The 18,558-nt window shown below is 36.1% G+C and overlaps 1 protein-coding gene across 1 annotated transcript; it reads left to right on the top strand.

The window, feature by feature from the left end:
• The first annotated feature begins 4,510 nt into the window (after nucleotides 1–4,510).
• Nucleotides 4,511–8,990, top strand: LOC103718368 (protein MET1, chloroplastic). Its single transcript, XM_008807155.3, has 7 exons — nucleotides 4,511–5,067; nucleotides 5,450–5,556; nucleotides 6,412–6,506; nucleotides 7,141–7,217; nucleotides 8,105–8,225; nucleotides 8,300–8,359; nucleotides 8,504–8,990. Exons 1-7 carry the CDS (start codon nucleotides 4,649–4,651, stop codon nucleotides 8,645–8,647), a joined length of 1,023 nt encoding a protein of 340 aa, XP_008805377.2. The 5' UTR covers nucleotides 4,511–4,648; the 3' UTR covers nucleotides 8,648–8,990.
• Nucleotides 8,991–18,558: the final 9,568 nt, after the last annotated feature.

The raw sequence follows: 18,558 nt of genomic DNA, 5'->3' as shown, positions 1-18,558 counted from the left end.
AAAACAATTGCAAACTACTTTCTCAGCTCTCTTCCCTTGGTTTCCCTTGACACCCTCCTCTTCTCTTTCCCCCCAGGTATTTTGCATCTTGTTTCCCATCTTTTCCCACACCCATTTCTTGTCATGAAGGCTAACATCTATCCAACAAACACCATTCTTTGACAAATGTCTCATTCTTCCCTCCCATCGTAACATGGCACTCAAGTTCAGGCGATCCTTCTTGTAATGTCTCAAGCCACAACTACTTTTAATGCTTGTAATAAACTTTTGTTAATAAACCATTACAATAATCAACATGGGAAGCACCAAAAATTTTATGAGTTCAGAGATAATAATTCTTTTTAACTATTTCTCATTTACTATTTTGACATGTTTGAATATTGTTGACTTTTCCATAATTAACATCGTTTACTAGGGGACAGGCCACTGAGTGATGGCATGCTGAGCTTTATTTTAGAAATCCAATTTATTTGCTCGGTCTCATCCTACATTCAAGATCTCAGCATTTTCTTTTGCTTTTATGTATTAAAAGAAACTATATTTTCTAGAAAAATTATAATTATCAAACAAAATTGCTAAATGTGTTTTCTTCAGGAAAGAGGGCATGGAGCTAGAATTTCATGAGGAAATGTAACTTAATTAACTATTTCAGAGGGAAGAAAAAAAAGATCTGAAAAAGGTGAAGATCAATAGCAACAAAGCCATCAAGAGCATATGAATAGCTACAATTTATTGATTCCACCATGATATGTGCTTTGATAATATCATTGCATGTTGGAGTTTTAATTTAAAAAATTATTTTTTTATGTCCAAACCTTTAGTTGTTTAAAATATTTTAAAATACACTTTTGTGAGATGCCTCTTTTAGAAGAGTTGTGACTCTTCAAAAGAAAATGCTGGCTTCTGAAAGGATATGGTATTTTCGAAACATTAAGTATCTTCAGAAGCATCGCATCTCTTCTGTCTTCAGATAGAGTCTATAAATGACTCCTCCGGGATTAATCTTAATCCAATCCAATCTCTCTCTCTTTCTTACTGGTATTCTGTCTCCCGAGAGTTTCTTCCACAGACAGAGTTCTTCCACTCTTCAACTTTCTGCTTTCTATTTTTTCATTTTTCTTAATCTTTTCTTCTTTTCTGGGCAACTAAAGAAGTCGGTCAGGTCAAGCCTTTCCAGCGATCATGTTCATTAGATGAGGATCGGGCTGAGCCGGGTTATTATACCTTGGGGATGAGATCGCTGCAAACCCGTACGTAGGGGGCGAATCACGTTCTTAGAGCAATATATATCACATGCCTCGATCCAGACAAGCTCTTTTCAATCTTCTGAATTTATTTTAGTGAATTATTCTTTTATAATACTATTATAAAATAACGATATAGTAATTTCTAGGCAATAATATCTCCAACATTGCCCCCTTAGGAGACATCGTGACATGTACTATGTTTATCAGTTCTTTTCTTAAGATCGACCGTTGGGACAGCAATTTATGGATATTTTGCCCTATCAAAAACAAATTGATTGAAGAATGTTCGAAGCAAAAGGTCAGCATGATTCTTAAACAACAATGTGCCTGACGAAATTTCGGTATTCTTTTCCATCAGCAACTCTTTTTAATTGGTTTCTTCTTTTGTAGGGTTACATGAAGAACAAGCCTTACAACATCATTTTGAGGTTGGCTTGAGTCGTCCTTTCTAGCTATTGAATCTATACCATAACCACATACTCTATGTTGATGATGCGCCGGCCTGTCACTGGCTCGAGGGCATGCATGGGCACACACTGCCACACATGCACTGGCCTGCATCAGTGCCACATGCTTGTCAAGCACTGGTATGGTAGCCACTTTAATCGATTATTTTCTCCAAAATTTTAGCTTCTTTTGAATCTCTGTAGCACTGCCTTTTCTTCCCTCTATTTTGCTCCCCCTATTCAACTCTTTAACCAAAGTTCAGTCACCTCCTCAAACATCATCACCCTTGGTGTACATTGTACTATCTAAATCATTTACACTATTTCCTTGCTATTTTGATGCCTACTCTTGAGCTTCTTTATCCTGCATTATGGTATATTCTTTGGTTATGATACATGTAATTTAAAATAGCCTCATCGCCAGAATCTACATGCGATCTAATGGCATGCTAATTCTCACTCTCCTCCCCCAAAAGGACTAATGCATCGATAAGAGGCGCAAAATCTATACATGTTTGTGAGAATGGTACTTTGTTAGAAGCAGGAGTTGCTGCATGATGCTGTTCAAACTTGACATCCATCCTGAACCACACTCCCACTCTCTTTCCTTGTGACTATTTGAAATCTAGCATTGTAGCATTCTCTTCGGTGAATCGCATTCGAACAACTGCTCATGGCTTGTAAGACTTGACCTGTAATACTTTTGTCAACTCATTTGGGTTATGGGCTGGCTATGTTAAAGGGTAATTATCTATCAGATTTCATAAAGAAAATCGAAATCCCAGATTGTCATTTTTTTCCCCCTGTAAGTCAGAACTCAAATTTGACACTCTATTGGATGCAATCCATCTTCCATCAGTGGTTATCTTGAAGTCCCAACTTATCACTCTCTTAAGGAATTTTCTAATAGCTGTCCACATATTCTGTATCCATATTCCACTGGGCATCCATGCAGCCATTTCCCAAGAACCTTTCCATAATTCCATTGTCAATGCTGCTATCCTTACAGAGGCCAGCCAGTCAGCCAGTCCATTGGTAACCATTATAGCTTCATATCCTTCTTCACCCTTCCCAAGATGTACCTGCAGTTCTGGTTCATTTCTTCTCATCTCTAAGACAGACATACTAGAGCTAAAATATGTGTCAATTTCATCTGGTTGCAACGAATTTGGGTACTAAATGTATCATCAGCATTTCCAATTCAACCACTGGCCAAATTTAAGGGAAGAGCTCTGCCAATCTCTAGCATCCTCTAGTCCTTGAGGTCCTACTTCTCAAGCCAGACCCTTGCTTGTAGACCAACAGCATCTTCCTCCATTAAAGTGCGACACCACCTGAGAACCACAACGAGGCCAGTCACAAGCTGAAACTTGTGAGTAGACTAGCCTTATGTTTTTATACTGCAGGATCCCTGTGAAATTTGTTGTTTTTGGTGTAATATGTTTGATTAGCATAAGATGGTTCTCTTTCATGACATAACTTTAGAAATGCGGTCTAGTAAGTATGATCTTTCAAAATTTGTCTTGTCTCTGCATGTTGCACATCTACAGACAGAGTTCAGTCTTAGTCTTGCAATAATAGTGTTATGTGCTAAATTTTGGAGATCATATCAACAAACAAATTGAAGATCTTCGGAAATTCATCTAGCTGCCTAAAAGTCATAATAAGGAGAAAGAAGTTTTCTATCTGTCTCAATAACTTGATATCTACGTCATGCAAAGAATCCACGTATTGTGGCTCTCATAGTTATGATTGGATAAACACCACAACCTCATGGCTTATCTTGATGATTAAATTCATATTCTTTAACCCTTTTAAATATTTAAAGATTATTATCACTTTATTGATCTATAAATGGATGAAAACATCTAGAAAGGGATACAATTGTTAATATCGTATATCTATTTCTAGTTGGCAAATGTTGTTTTGACATGTTTTCAAGTGACAATATGATATTAGTGGCATGCTGAATAGGCACGTTTATGCTAGTAGTTGGCATGTTTTTGTGCAGTAGTGCAAGCAAGCCAAATAAAAGTGAGCCAAGGAGGCTGACTAGAGCTTGATACAAATTGGGCAGCCGAGCTCGAGCTCAAGCTCAAGCTCAAGCTCAAGCTCAACTCGTTTCAGTATAAGCTGGCTTGAGCTTGGCTAAATCTAGCTCGCCATGTTTAAAAGAGAGGATAGAGAAAGCACTTGAAAGGCGGAAGATGTGCTTGCTAGCGGAAGGTATGAGAGCTTTGAGCTATAAGAGCTTCTTTCTATAGATCCGCCACCTATCAGTATTTAATAATATTTGAATTTGATCCAAAGCAGATATGAAAATAGATGCAGTAGAATAATATCCGACTCATTTTCAGCCCTACCTTAATATAAAAACTCCGCAAGCAGTGAAATTGATTCATTTTAGTTTTTGTTAAACACTCTTATTTTTGAATTTAGACAATCTTTCATAAAGGCAGAAATCCTCTTAATCTATGAAGATTAGTGTGTGCTTATTAAATTACATCAAAGAATATAAATTAAGGAACTAATTTGTCTTTCTTTAGATAACGTTTCATAGAGGCAGAAATTGTTTTAATCTACATTAAGAGTCTGTTTATTAAGTTCAATGTGAAAAGATAAATTAGAAAACTGATTGCTTAAAAAAGAAACCCTAATCCAGAATATTTCCTCAAATTGATGGCAGGGACCACTGCAGGGACCATCCGGGGAGCATTGCATGACTTTTCCAACGTCTAGTAACTAAAATTTGAGCCATCTTCCCCGGAAAGCCCTCCTCCACTTTGTGGATGTGTGGCTTCCATTCCAAGTTTATTCCCACCCGGCCGCAAAGAGGAGCCACAAATGCCCCCTCCCTCTCCGTGATCCAAACCACTCTCTCTCGGTGGGTCTTCTCCTTCTCACTTCGCCACCACACAGTGTCTTCTCTGAGCTCCAGAGAGGAAGCAACTCACCATGTCCGTTGCCTCCATTACCAACCCACCTATCGGTGCCTCTCCTTCCCTTCCAAGAAGAAAGCTTACAAAGCTCAGTCCTTGCACTCATCTCCCCTTCAGGCTGTCCCTTCCCAAGTCCGCCATCCCACTTTCCGAGCCCCCGGCATGCTTCCCTGCTGCCCGGTCGGCGAAAGCTTCGGTCTTCGTAGCCAGCGTTTCCTCGTCGGCCACCGAGTCTCAGCCTTCGAAATCGGAAGGTGAAGAGGGTGGAGGAGGAGAGGAGCCGTACGAAGAGTACGAGGTCGAATTGGAGAAGCCGTATGGATTGAAGTTTGCGAAAGGACGCGACGGGGGCACTTACATCGATGCAATCGCGCCTGGAGGCTCAGCAGACAGGACCGGGATGTTCACCGTTGGAGATAAAGTACTTGCCACCAGGTTTTGTTGGATGGTTTCCATCTCGTTATTCAATTCCCATAGTTACTTGTCAGAAAGTTTTGTTCTTTTTTGCAATCCAGGTAAAATTTTAAGCTTGTCGTAGTAATAATTTCTCGCGCTTTTCATCTTTTCCGCGATCAAAGTGAGCTTTTGAGCTGTTTTGTTGATGGTGCGATTTTCTTCAATCTCATCTGATGCTTATAGGATGGTTATGTTTGATTGTTATATCTGTCCCACCGATACGTGGGTACATTGTTGATAATTATTCCCAATCTCTGGGCAGAGACCTTGTGAGCATGAAATCGTCCTTTTCTTCATTGTTTTAACTTTGCGTAGCAAATGAATGATTGAAGGCCTGACTGAAACTCCATGACAAATGCAGTGCTGTGTTCGGAACAGAGATATGGCCAGCTGCAGAATACGGCCGAACGATGTATACCATTCGTCAAAGAATCGGGCCTTTGGTCATGAAAATGCAAAAGAGATATGGTTTGTTTATCACACTTTTGTTTCTATGGGACAACCAATATAGCATTTCTCCTGATATTCACTTGCGTGTAACCCTATTATTGGCTTTCCCAAACAGTGGTAACACTAGGACTTGTCAACTTTTTTCCTTGTAACTAACAGGCTGTAAATTTGTTGAATCCCAGCCCCCCCTAATATTAGTAGGTGGTGGGGAAGGGTAAGCCTTGGCACGGTTGGTACAGTTGTTTTATTGTGACTCGAGTGTCGCAGATCCAAAAACATGAAAACAGCCCCTCCACTGTGTGGGTAAGACTGACCCTCGCCAGACTGTACTGAGAGCCTCGTACACTAGGATGCCCTTTTATTAGTAGTGGCGGGGGAAAAGAAGAATTTGAAGTAGAACAGCAGAAGACTTGCAAATGGACATGCAAGAGTTCAAGTAAACATAGTTGAGTCCTAAACATTATGCTTGAACCTTGATATTTTCAATTTCTAGGTATAAATATTTGGAAATGCATTCTTCCATATGGGAGACTTCATAATTCAAATTTTTCATAAATAAAATTATCCAAAAGATTTTAAAACCCATGATAATCTTAATCACCTTTAAGGGCAATCTCTTTATGGTTTTTTTTAAAAAAATATTGTAAATCTGCTAGTAAGTGTCTCATCTCTTCCATGAGATCTTGTAGGAACTATGTATTCTGAATTATATGGATTTGCGTAAAATTTTCTTTTTCTCTTTTTTTCTTTTTTTGGAATGTGCGCTTGAGAGTGTGTATCTGAGATCTAAACCTTCAATATGCAATTAGTGATATGAGCTTTGAGTTGATTAAGATTTTCTATTCAACTCATGGCTATGTTTACATAACCTAGGGAAGTTGATGGATGCTGGTGAGCTTACCGAGAAAGAGATCATAAGACAAGAAAGGAATTCTGGAGTTATCAGCAACACAGTGAGGGAAATCCAGGTCAGTAGTTTCACTTCTTTACATTGAGAAGATCTCTATTTATTAGCAACGAAGTGAGGGAAATCCAGGGTAGTACTTTCACTTCCTTCCATTGAGAAGATCTCTACCGCTTTCACATGGAAACATAAAGGAAATAGCTCATTGCTTCATTTCTGATCAGGTTATTATCTCAGTGTTATGACTCTTGGCTATAGTTGATGCTTTATAAGTATTCTTATCTGGTGTCTATGAACATTTGTATGAATATGACAACAACATTTCAAGAGTTAGGTAAACACTAGTGTTTTGTTAGTTGATGCTTTAGCAAACATATTCAGATGCCTCCTGAGGTCATAACTCAAGCAGCAAGAATGTGATTGGTAAGCTAGTGATGACTTATTCCTGTTAATTATTTCTGCTAAATGACAAAGTATCAAGATGTAAATCCCAGTAAAGCAAAGACCAAGATCGTATAATAGCTGGATACAAACAACTGCTGTTTCAGATATCTCCTATTATTCCATGATAAGTAATTCAAGTAAGATTAGTATAGAGACTAGAGTTTTGTTAAATTCCACTTTGCCTCATTAAGAAGAATGATTCTTTAGTTTTGATTGTTATTGATTTAAAACATGAAGCTTGGATTTCTTTTCAGATGCAAAATTATATGCGGAAAATGGAACAGAAGGATCGCAGGGAGAATGATCTTCGTGAGGGGCTGAAGCTTTACAGGTAAGTTTTGATGATCACTTTTTCAAGCAGTAATGAAATATTTTATTGAAGGGAGAGAAAGGTATAGGAAAAGGAAATGAAACCATGAGTAGAGTGAGCAAGAGAGTAGATGAGAAAAGCATGATAAATAAAAGAGTGGCAAAGACTCGTAATAGAAGCCACATCAGGAGTAGAACATCAAGTAGAACAACTAGAAATCCAGATGCTTAAGATGTATTTATCTTCTGCTTGTTGACTGATCAGTGATGACTGTATAAAGACATATATAGAGCTTTATATTGTTCCTGAGTTGAAGTAGTGAAATCACTGTAATTTGAAGTGGGAACACATGAAGACTATTATTCTAACAACATCAAGAATCGAGTTGCATTTTCTTAAGTTGGTAAAATCGATACAGGTATTTTATGCGATCATCTCATGTGATCAATTTTAAACTAAGCAGTGTATCTTAAACTAGTATGAGATTATAGACTTTACAACCGAAAGTGGGCTGGCTAGAAAACATATAATTCTAGGTTTAGAAAGCTCCATGGAAGAACTGACCAGATCTTAGGACTAGCAGTTAACCTGATGTCAACCCTTTTAGAACTTGGTGTCAATTTCGTAGCAAATGCTAATTAAGGAAAGAGGAGCTACTGTCCACAAATCTCTAGAAGAGGCAAGAGACTAGATGCAGGGCATATAACTTCCGAGATAAAAAGATGTTTCCATCTCTATGGCGAAATATGAGCCAAAGAACAAATATAAACACACAAAGAAATCTCTAAATATATAAGTTGACATATTTTCTTCTACAATCGAATAAAAATCATGGTAGAAGGAATGGGGAATATGAAAGTCTTCTGCAATACCCTATGCTGATTGGTCAAAATCTTGGTTGATACAAGGAATGGGAAATATGAAGAAGCTTTGGAAAAATTTGAGTCAGTATTAGGCTTGAAACCAGAACCAGATGAAGCTTCAGTTGCAAGTTACAATGTAGCATGCTGTTATTCCAAGCTTAATCAGGTACCTGTCTCATGGCATATCTAAAGTTCAAACCAGAAACCTCCATATATGTTATTTAATGAACTGTCATGCAGGTACAAGCTGGTCTTTCTGCTTTAGAAGATGCTATGGAAGCAGGATATGAAGATTTCAAGGTAAGAACACTCCTGTTATAGAAGTGTTTGTATTTTTTTTTGACATAAAATCAGTTGCAGTTGTATTAACCATCCCAGACTGTAGCCTATGCTAGGTCTCCAACAATACTGAAGTATCATATATGTATATGTTGACTGTTGCAGACCATTCGAAATGATCCTGACTTAGCAAACTTAAGAGCTTCCGAGGAATTTGAGCCTCTCATAAAGAAGTACGATGAGTCCTTTGTCAATGAGAATGCCATCAATGCCATCAAATCATTTTTTGGCATATTCAACAAGAAATAGGCATTTTTGCCTCTGGGCTGTGCTAGCTAATTTTACAGCACATCGCCAAAGGCCAACAGGACAACAATTCAGTCATACCACTCTGGTTTTTTGAGCAACAAATTCTTATTGCATCTGCAGGTGGTTCTAAAGGTGAAGAGGCTGAATTATAGTTAATGCTGCCTTTTCTTTTTCTCTTTTTTGTGTATTATTACATCTATAGCTACCTAGGAGATCTTTGGAGAGAATCTCTTGACAAGGATTTCAGTTGAGAACTTGTGTACTTAAAGTTCATGCTCCTCTGCTGTCCAATTGTATTCTTTTTCAGATTTCTGATTTGATAAAACCACATTTTTCTGAATGATTACAGAACACATTGATGGTGGACAAAAGTTCAGAGATTGAACAGTTAAAACTGATCCTGCTAGGTGAGGGATCAGTCTTAGTAACAAGCTAAAACACACAAGAACTAAGGTATTGTAATTAAGTTGTTAAATGTTAAAGTAGTTCATGAATTCCTCAAGTACACAAGCAATATTTACACACACACACACACACACACACACACACATATATATATATATAGAGAGAGAGAGAGAGAGAGTGTATAAGACGTAACACTGCTAACAATTAGCTTGCAGCTGTAGTCAAGTCAAAATGTGAGGACAAAAACACAACAACAGCACAGGATATTATTCATCTGGTGCAGACAAATTAGTGGCTCACCTGATCTGAAAGTTTGCCTCAATAAAGTTAATCGAAGCCCACCGGCAACTTTTTTCAATTTCTTTGTTAAGCCACAAGTCCATGCACCAAGTCTAGCAGAAGTTACTTCCAGCTCTGCTCCAGAATGATGAGAGGTTTTCAACCTCATGAGATTGAGTCAGCAAATAGATCCAGTTTCAGCTTAACGGTCATATGGTCTAGTGAATGGTAGTGTTCTAAATTTGTAGCCAATGAGAAGCAGGAATCTGTTCCATTAGTTATATCTAAAAGCACCACTATTCACGGAAGCTGTTCCCAAGCAAAATCTGAAGCCTGAAAAGCTACTTGTACGCTAATGTATGTATATCAAATATGTAACTTAGAGTTTCTGAGACTCTATAAAGGTCGGTTAATGGAGATGCCACTATCACGTGATGCTTTAAGAATCCCGCACCGTATGTGGCACTCATCCTATGCTACTTTAATTCATCTCACAAATAAATTTGATTTTAACCTCTCTCTCTGCTACAAGGGTCATATATTTACTCCCATCATATGGGTGATACGGTAATAGAGTTTACCAATTAACTATATTGAGCAATCGACTTCTTTTTCAGGACCTTTGCAGCATCCTCTCTGAAGACGGGATTTATAAAACATCCACTCGCCGTCGCAAAACCCAGCTAGCCTATTCATCTGAGGCACAGTCTGAAGAAAATAGTGCATGAATGGTGAGCCAGATGGCGACAACTCAAATGGTGCAGTGTGAATCATGAAGTTGTAGGGTGGGTCATTCAGATGCTTGGAGAACTTGCAAAGCATTAGTTTCAGCAAACTGCCAAGATCCACAGCTTGTTCACAGTATCCATCAGTTAGCAAAAAATACTTGCTCATGAAATTACACAGATGAAAATTAAACTGCATAAAGATGATGATGGTTTTAGTTTGAGAAATTTGTTTAATTGAAATTCCACAAAGGCATGAAAACAATGTTAAACTTCGCAATCATAAGAATCATGCGTACATATACAGACAAATTGCTGGAGGGACAAATTATTGTAGAGATATTTTTGGCCAAAAAGTCAAGAACAACAAGGACCACTACTGGAGTTTCTTATCCATACTAACAGTCTGCATCAAGCAGAGACATTTGCTATAACCATTACCACAAATCCTTGCCTCAATATTTGGGTTTAGTTTTGTAGATCCTCATTTGCCGAGCATTCATATTTTGAGTTTTTTTGGATATTGTCAAGCAGAGACATTTAAAAGAACATAATAGCATGAAATTATATGCTGAGTAAGAGAAGCCTAAGTGGAATTTCTTGTATAATCTTGATAAAATTAAGAGAGGAACGGGTCATGAGCGTCACAAGGGCAGGTGGAGATGAAGACTGAAGCAAGAATAATAAACTCAACTGCAAACTGATCTAATAAATCTCCTATCCTACGGTCATTAAGTGCTATAAAAATAGAGGCAGTAAATAAGCAAAAATATACAAATTTCTCTGAGCTCATAGGTCACAACTGTAGTCATCAAAGTGTAAAATGCACATTTTCTACCCATAGACGATCTAGAGAAACATCTTTAAAAATAGATCATTGCTCAGCTCTATATGTAGTCCATTTTAAGCTCAACAGTTTAATATGATATATTTGTGGTACAAACAGCCCAAAAATGAAGAGAATTGAGTTTGAAAATGGCACTGCACCAAAGAAATTTTTGTGTGCTTCAACCATCAAAGTGCAGAAATGAACATTCGACACTAATAGACAATAGGCTGGATTTGACTTTGCTTGGAGTTGTTATAAGTAGTTTTATGGACTGACTTTGCTCGGGCATATTGATAACTGCTTTTTAAGTTTTCACCATCATTGTATTATGTTGCTAACATGTTCCACCAAGGAACCAACTTTTCATAAATCAGTTTGCATTATTATTGTTTCATCACTGTTCTAGTCTATATATTGCCTATTTTCTTATTTATACTCACCCCAGTTATTCATAGAAAAGAAGCACAACCATCAAATATATATCTTTTTACTTTCTATAGGAAGAAGATGCATCTGCATGCTCTTCCTTTGTAAGCTCACATAGAGAGCTAATTCCTTACAAAACATCCACCTGAGTGGCTACATATAGGTCAGAACAAGTGTTGCATTCACATGGATGTAAGAGTCAGATTTTGCCATTTGTTAGATGTTTCTAACTCAGAAAATTGGACTCATCCATACAAGATATTTCTTACAGAAGAATCCAACATAATAAAGTAAATTGCATGCAGGAAATGGAAGATTATTTTTTTTTGAAAGAAAAAGAGTACGTATACAAATATGAAGATGAAACATATATTTTAACTTATTAAATAATCTTCTTCATTGTTTCCATTTCCAAATTGTTTAATATGATTTCAAAGTCTATTATCTAGCATTCATTTCTTATTTTTTTTTCAAATAAAACTATCTAGTGTACATTTCATTTACCTAAAATATACAAAAAAAAACATCATGATTTACAAGAGTCACATTAATGTTTTGTGACAGCATATAAATTTAAATATTAAAAAGATGCTTGTTGACAATACATGGCAACTAATTTAGTCTAGTTTGATCATGCCGAAAATAATATAAAAGGTGCTTTCAACATGAGATAATTGACATGGGGTACCTCGAGGCCATGATGTCAGGTTAAGGCTTTGAAAAAAGTTAGATTACTACAGAAGAAAGAAAATAGTTGCATGCACCATAGAGTTCAAATTAGAGATGTTCCAAAATTGTGAAAAATCAATTATCTCCATAACAAATTATTTAGAAAGTGATACTCATATTGACTAACGCCCACGAAGTACAAGATCAAGTCTCTTCAAAATAAGTAGGCATAGGATTTATCTTTGAGGAGCTTGTGGAAGCTACAAGGAGAATACAGAGAAGGAGAAAGAGGGGTAGAAATAAAGCCCTTGATCCTTGTCACCATTACACCCACCTTTGTCATCCTCCATGAAGGTCTGGTCGCCATCAATGTGCTCTCCTCTTCCTCATTGGTAGTCGTGTAAGTTAATGATAATCACTAGAGAATTGTTTCTAACTATAAAAGAAGCTATAGGATTTGGGTAGAAAGGGTCTCTTTCTCAAAAACTTTTCTCTTTCCTTTTCTTCTATCCTAGATATCAAAAAGTTATAAGCGTTCACTTTGGCAATGTGGTTATTAAAGCTTGTCTTTAAACACCATTCTGTGGCCTATCTTGGTACTCTTTTAGACTATTATCATTTCCTTTCAATCTATTCAAAAATCTTATCCTATTACCCCTTCGTCTTTTGATTTATCTCCTATTAATGGTGCCCCATTAAACTATCAGGCTTTTGCTCTTAAGTTGTTTCTAATAGGTATGTGTCATTGATGTAAGGAGAAGGCTATTAAAAATATTCATACATGAATGAACTATGTGAACTATGGTGCTATTGGCCATTTTAGTTTTCTGGACAAAGTTTCATTCCCCAGAAGAAGATAACACTAGCTAATGAGGTTGCCATGCTAGAAAAGTCCCTCTACTTCCTTTCTATCTCAGAAAATATGCAACACTTCTACCACTTCCTTTAGCATGTTATTGTGTAGGTATTCGGAGAAAGTCTTTACAAAGCTTGGGTTGCCATCACCATAGCTAGGCTTACTTAGGAGGATAGTTTCCAGGTGATATAGAAAATTGCTGTGGAAACTTTTTGATATTCTACCCTTAACATAAGTGCCCTGACTTTTGTTGCTCTTCTTGAGGAGGATGATTTAACTTTGGTTATTCCTTCTTGGTCCTCGAAAGAGGGTTCATCACTCGTTGATAGCATGCTTAGGTTGTTTCAAAAATTTTACATTTTTTTGGTAAAATCATAAAGTTGTGACTTCCATGGTTTCAACATCTGGCTGCTAATTAATCCTAGTCTTGAAAGCTCTATGTGATCGGAACATAAATTTTTGAAATTATCTTATACTACAAAGATCCTTAGGGGCTGCCAAAGTTTGTTGATTTATATTCTGGTACATAATGTTACTAAGTGATAAATCACTAGGTTTTTATGAGAACTTTTGATTCCCTTAGTAACCACTACTCCCCACCCAAATTGTAATGATGATTGGACTCCTAAGCATGCGGCCATGGATTGATCACCCCTAACATCAAGGTCCAACAAGTTGTTTGACTATAGGGAGTGGCCCTTACATAATGGGGAAGGTTTTGTGCTAATAGGTGGATGGTCTTAGTTATCTAGATCTGAAAATAGCTAGTAAAGGTAGCAACCAAGGAGTTACTAGGGATGTTGGTGTGAAAATTATTGAATTTCTATCTTCTTCATAGATTCAAGTAGGACCAAAGGGTCGTTAATCACGAACATAGTGTTGATGAACATTCTCTCTTTGGGCTAGAGAATTATTGGATAACAAGATATCTATTAATTAAACCTCTGGTAAATATTCCTGCCACATGTTAATTGTAGGTCTATAAAGTTTGGGGTTGAATTTGAAATCTGTTTCAAATTTTGAATCTTCCTTATCCTTAATAGCTACTGGGCCCAAGACTATCTTTAGTTTTACTTTTGCTACCTCTAGTGCTGTTCAAGTAGATTTGGAACTGGTGATTTGATAGTTAATGCAAGTGTTGCTTCCATCTTCTTTGAGTTTAATGTCAATTTTCTAAGTCCTAGTAGACCAAGACTTATTATTTCTTCTATTCAAGTTATGCTTGAGAATATTGCAAGTCTTTTTATTGCCAAGCTGATACCCATTACTGCCTTGGTGAATGCCATAGAATCCCTTTGATTGACCTTCTTGGTTCTGACTAAATTGAGTCTCTCCTTTCTAGTCTCACTTATTGTCTCAAAGATGACTACCAACCTTTAAAGTAGAAAAAAAGATAGTTTAACACCATCTTTAGTTAAAATGAGCACACATATCCATGCAAGTATGGGTACAAAACCACGAAATGATGCTTAGGTGGCTGGTGGTGGTCTTCTGACAATGCTTGACTAGGTAGTTGTAATACACTCGGGGAAAAAAAGGGCAGCACACATTGCGATACATGCATCTATATTTCCCTTTCTTACCATCCAAGCTTGTCGTAGCTTCTCTTCGTGCAAAGCTTTGTAGTAAGTATCATTCACTCAGCTTATTGAGTAATCAACAAACTTATCATATAGATCGAAACTCTTAAGCTATTGAGCTAATGGGTTAGACGAGTTCTTTCACCCTCATGCGAGCATGCTAAAGCAAATAGCTTGAAAGTCTCCTCCATGTAATCAATGATGGTCCTTTATCTTGTCTAAGATTCATATAAGATTGATAAAAAGATGAAAATGATCTACCAAGAAACTGGCAGCATAGATGATTCTCCATATTTAGCTAAGCGGTGATCATGTTTCTAGTGCTCAATTGGAAGCATTCAATGTTCTCCTACCAGAAAGATGAATAGCTTCATAGTTTGAAGGTCTTAATATGCACCTTCTTATCATCAAGGATGTTTATGGCCTCGAAGAACCTCTGGATAGTAGTGACCAATCGAGGGAGTCCTTTAGAATGAGCCTCTCATGAAACTCAGAAAACTCAATATCAAAGAGTATATGATGATCTTGCATGGCTCTCTCATCAAACAGGACAAGATGTGCCGACACTTGATGTAGAGCACAATGATAGAAAGGACTGATGAGATGCTTAAAAGATATATCTAATAACACATCATCCTCCCAATTCAATCCTCTAAGGCAGCATTCAAAGTAAACCACATGAACATGCTCCACTTGTAGGTGCAATATCTATTCTCGCAACTGTTGGATCTTCATGTCTCTTATATTGATGTCCGACATTGGAGTGTTGCGAGCACTCTAGCAAACTATTTCTCAAATGTTGATGTAGAATACCATGAAAGAACCAGAACTACTCTTATAGTGCAAAATAGAGTACATGGTGATTTGTCTTCAAAAAGGAAGATCTATCCAACAAAAGAATGGTAGCAAGATAGGAGGATGGAGCAAACAAAAATAATAAATCTCAAAATAACAAAATAATAAATAAGAGAAATAGTAATTAAATTCAACTTAAGATAGCTTTTATAATGGCCAGGTACCCGTATTTTGTATGACTCCTTGAGCTTATTATGAATATGCCCACATTTATTTATTACTAAAAGGGTAAGATATTTTTACAAATAAGAAAATAACCACAGGAATAAATCTCCCCTCTAATATGCTAGAATTTGATTTGGTACAAAATTATAAAGTAATTGTAGAAATAATATCCTCATGATTCGATAGGATCATTATTTAATTTTGATGTCAGATCATTCCAAATCTGCCTAAATTTAATTGTTATCAATCTTATTTAATTAAATATCCAAAATTATTTGCTAACCTATAGCAGCCTTCTAGAATTGACTTAGGTTGAAACCTAATGTCAAACCCTTTTGATCCTTTGATCAATTTTTGACACATACTAGATATGGCCATGTCCATGATATGTACGTTAGTTTAAACATATGTATATAAATATATATGAAGTGACAAACCTTGCACCACTATGATCCATATCTATGATATCAATAACACAAGCTGACCAAGGTGCTCTTAAAAGGCTACTATTTCTTGCAGCGATTATGTGTAAATCAGATTTTATAAATGGTAAAATTATAGAACATATCTCTATATATGCTTAGTTTCTAGATTTTTATTGGATAGAAACTCATAAGTCAACATCTAGTGAAATACATAAAACACATAACAATCTTAGGGAACAAAGTAAAAACTGTCAAATCAATAAAAATTTATTTTTTTTTGCAAATTGAAAATTCAATTTAGCCAACATATGCCTGAAGAGGAAGAATATGGGAAAAATAAAAACATTAGCTTCTCACTATCTATATTGTAAATTTGAGAGAAATGATCCTAAGGCAAACTCCATATTTCAAAGGAATATGGAGATGCAAATAAAACATCTGCAAAAAAGAGAGCACCATTTTAGTAATTCATTGACATGGTACGTGCGCATGGACTGCCTTGTTTGATGGTTGTCCATCTTTTGATAGCATCCATCGAGGGATGCATAACACTCTATGGTGCAGCCTACTCACTGCAGAGGATTCTTGCTCGGCGAGTTTAACTTTGTATCCGTATCAAACCACACCTTGGTACTATTAAGCTGAGCAGCAACTATGGGAGGCATCAAAGACAGGCTCATGATCTGATTGTGTGAATGACTTATTTATGCTCCGGCTGATGGCGCATTATTTTTAAATATATTTTCCAAATGTCTATTAAATCTTTTTTTTGAAAACTTTTCCATAGATAAAATAGAAAATTCTAAACCAAATAACGTCTCGTCTGATCTTTGAGGTTCCGGATAAAACACCAACGATGTCATCGTTCACACCTGCTACTATTAAAAGAGTTATCCAATTTTTTGATCATAAGATTATTAAAGAAAAGTAGGTGAAGTCTTGTTGGTGCTCATAAAATAGATGCTGCAAAATGGTAGGAAGTTTTCTTTCAATGTGTTAAAGAAAGGGAGCCGCTAGAGGCGAGTAAGAAGAAGAACCATAGACTCCTAAGCGACAAGTAATGACGTTCCCCATTAGTAGAAGTGTAAGTGTCCAAGTTTGGGACTGTTTGCTCCCTTTTCAAAAAAAAAGGGAAAACAATTTTGATCGTTTAGTAGGAGAGACATAGATGGGATGTTTGCTAAAAATTTTAATATTGTATAAAAGCCACCAGACTTAATTGTGTTATATAAATACATAAGTCACTTTAATGAAATTGTTCCATGTCCACCAAGGCTAGACGATAGATTTTTGAGAAAGCACTGTAACAAAATAGGTTTTTACTGGCATAAAAAAAAGCAACTGAAAGTAGGAAAAAGTATTGCTATTCATTTTGTGGCACTTTTGACAATCATTGAATAGATGTCACCAAAAACTAGAACGCTGATTAATCAGCAATATTTCTGATGAATGCTGCTATCAGATTTTAGTTGCACTTTCTGAATATTTACTAGCATTTTATAAATGCCACAAATTCTTTTAGCAGTAATAGAAATGCCATACAATAAGAAGGAAAAGGGAATGTGGTAAATAGTCACACTTCAATATATTGGTGAAAGTTAACTAATGGCAATCTGAAGTGCTGGCGAAGCAATTTCTAGCTGTATTTTACATACATATACTAGTATAGTCTCCACTATTGCTTATAGCGGTAATAAAAAAATGCTACTCAATGGAAAGGAAATGGAAATGTGAAAAATAGCGGCACTTCCAAATACCACCGAAAGTTATTCCATGATATTTAAATATTCTGGTGAAATCCTTTTTGATAATGCTTTGATTTACAGGCATCTATAAATGTCTGTGGCAAAAAATTTTGCAGCATTTTCAAATATTGACAAAAAAATCTAGATAGTAACAGTTATCTTAACAAATAGAATTATCGATGCTTTTAAATGTCGATAATACCTTTATAGTGTAATATTTTGAATACTTTTCTATAGAGTTTTCTTGTGCTAGTGATTATATATATAATTGGGTCTTGTCATTGTGTTCATCATGTACAAAACTTGTTTAAAATATATGTTATATTTAATATATTATATAATGACCATACATAAGCAAGAATTATAGAATAGAATATCTAGCTAAAACCATCCACATAAAATAATAATTATTTTAATGATAATTTTTGAAAACATCAAGACCATCCAACAAATCCAAATTCACGATATAAGTTGAATTTTAAATCCAAAAGAACAAAGATCTCTTAAAAGTGATCAATTATAAGTACTTTTCATAGTTCAATAGAAGCTATATATAGAAATCTAGAAATTGAAAGGTCAAGTACGAAGTTAATTTCATCAATGCGTAAGCAGGTGCCATTTGTAAAACAAAATATAAAGTAAATATTTAGATCATGATTAGATAAATTTGTATATAGAAGAAAGAAAAAATTATAAAGCATATAATGTTAATTAAAGAGAAAAAATTATAGGGACAACCCCTCAACTTAGGGCTTATCCTAAAAATACCCTCTCGACTTTACAAAGTTCTAAACATATCCTTCAAGTTTTCAAACTGTTCCAAATTGATTCTCTAGCTACCAACCAGTGAACAACATTAGTCCGTAATTTCAAATGAAGAAAATGCCCTCTTCCTCTTTTAGCCTATTCGAATGTCTTTTAGAGGACTTCCTAATTCCGATCATTCCCTTTG

Source organism: Phoenix dactylifera, unplaced genomic scaffold, assembly GCF_009389715.1.
Source record: "Phoenix dactylifera cultivar Barhee BC4 unplaced genomic scaffold, palm_55x_up_171113_PBpolish2nd_filt_p 000233F, whole genome shotgun sequence".
NCBI lineage: Eukaryota > Viridiplantae > Streptophyta > Magnoliopsida > Arecales > Arecaceae > Phoenix > Phoenix dactylifera.
Note: the sequence above shows the minus strand (reverse complement) of the source record. Positions and strands in the feature narration are given on the sequence as shown.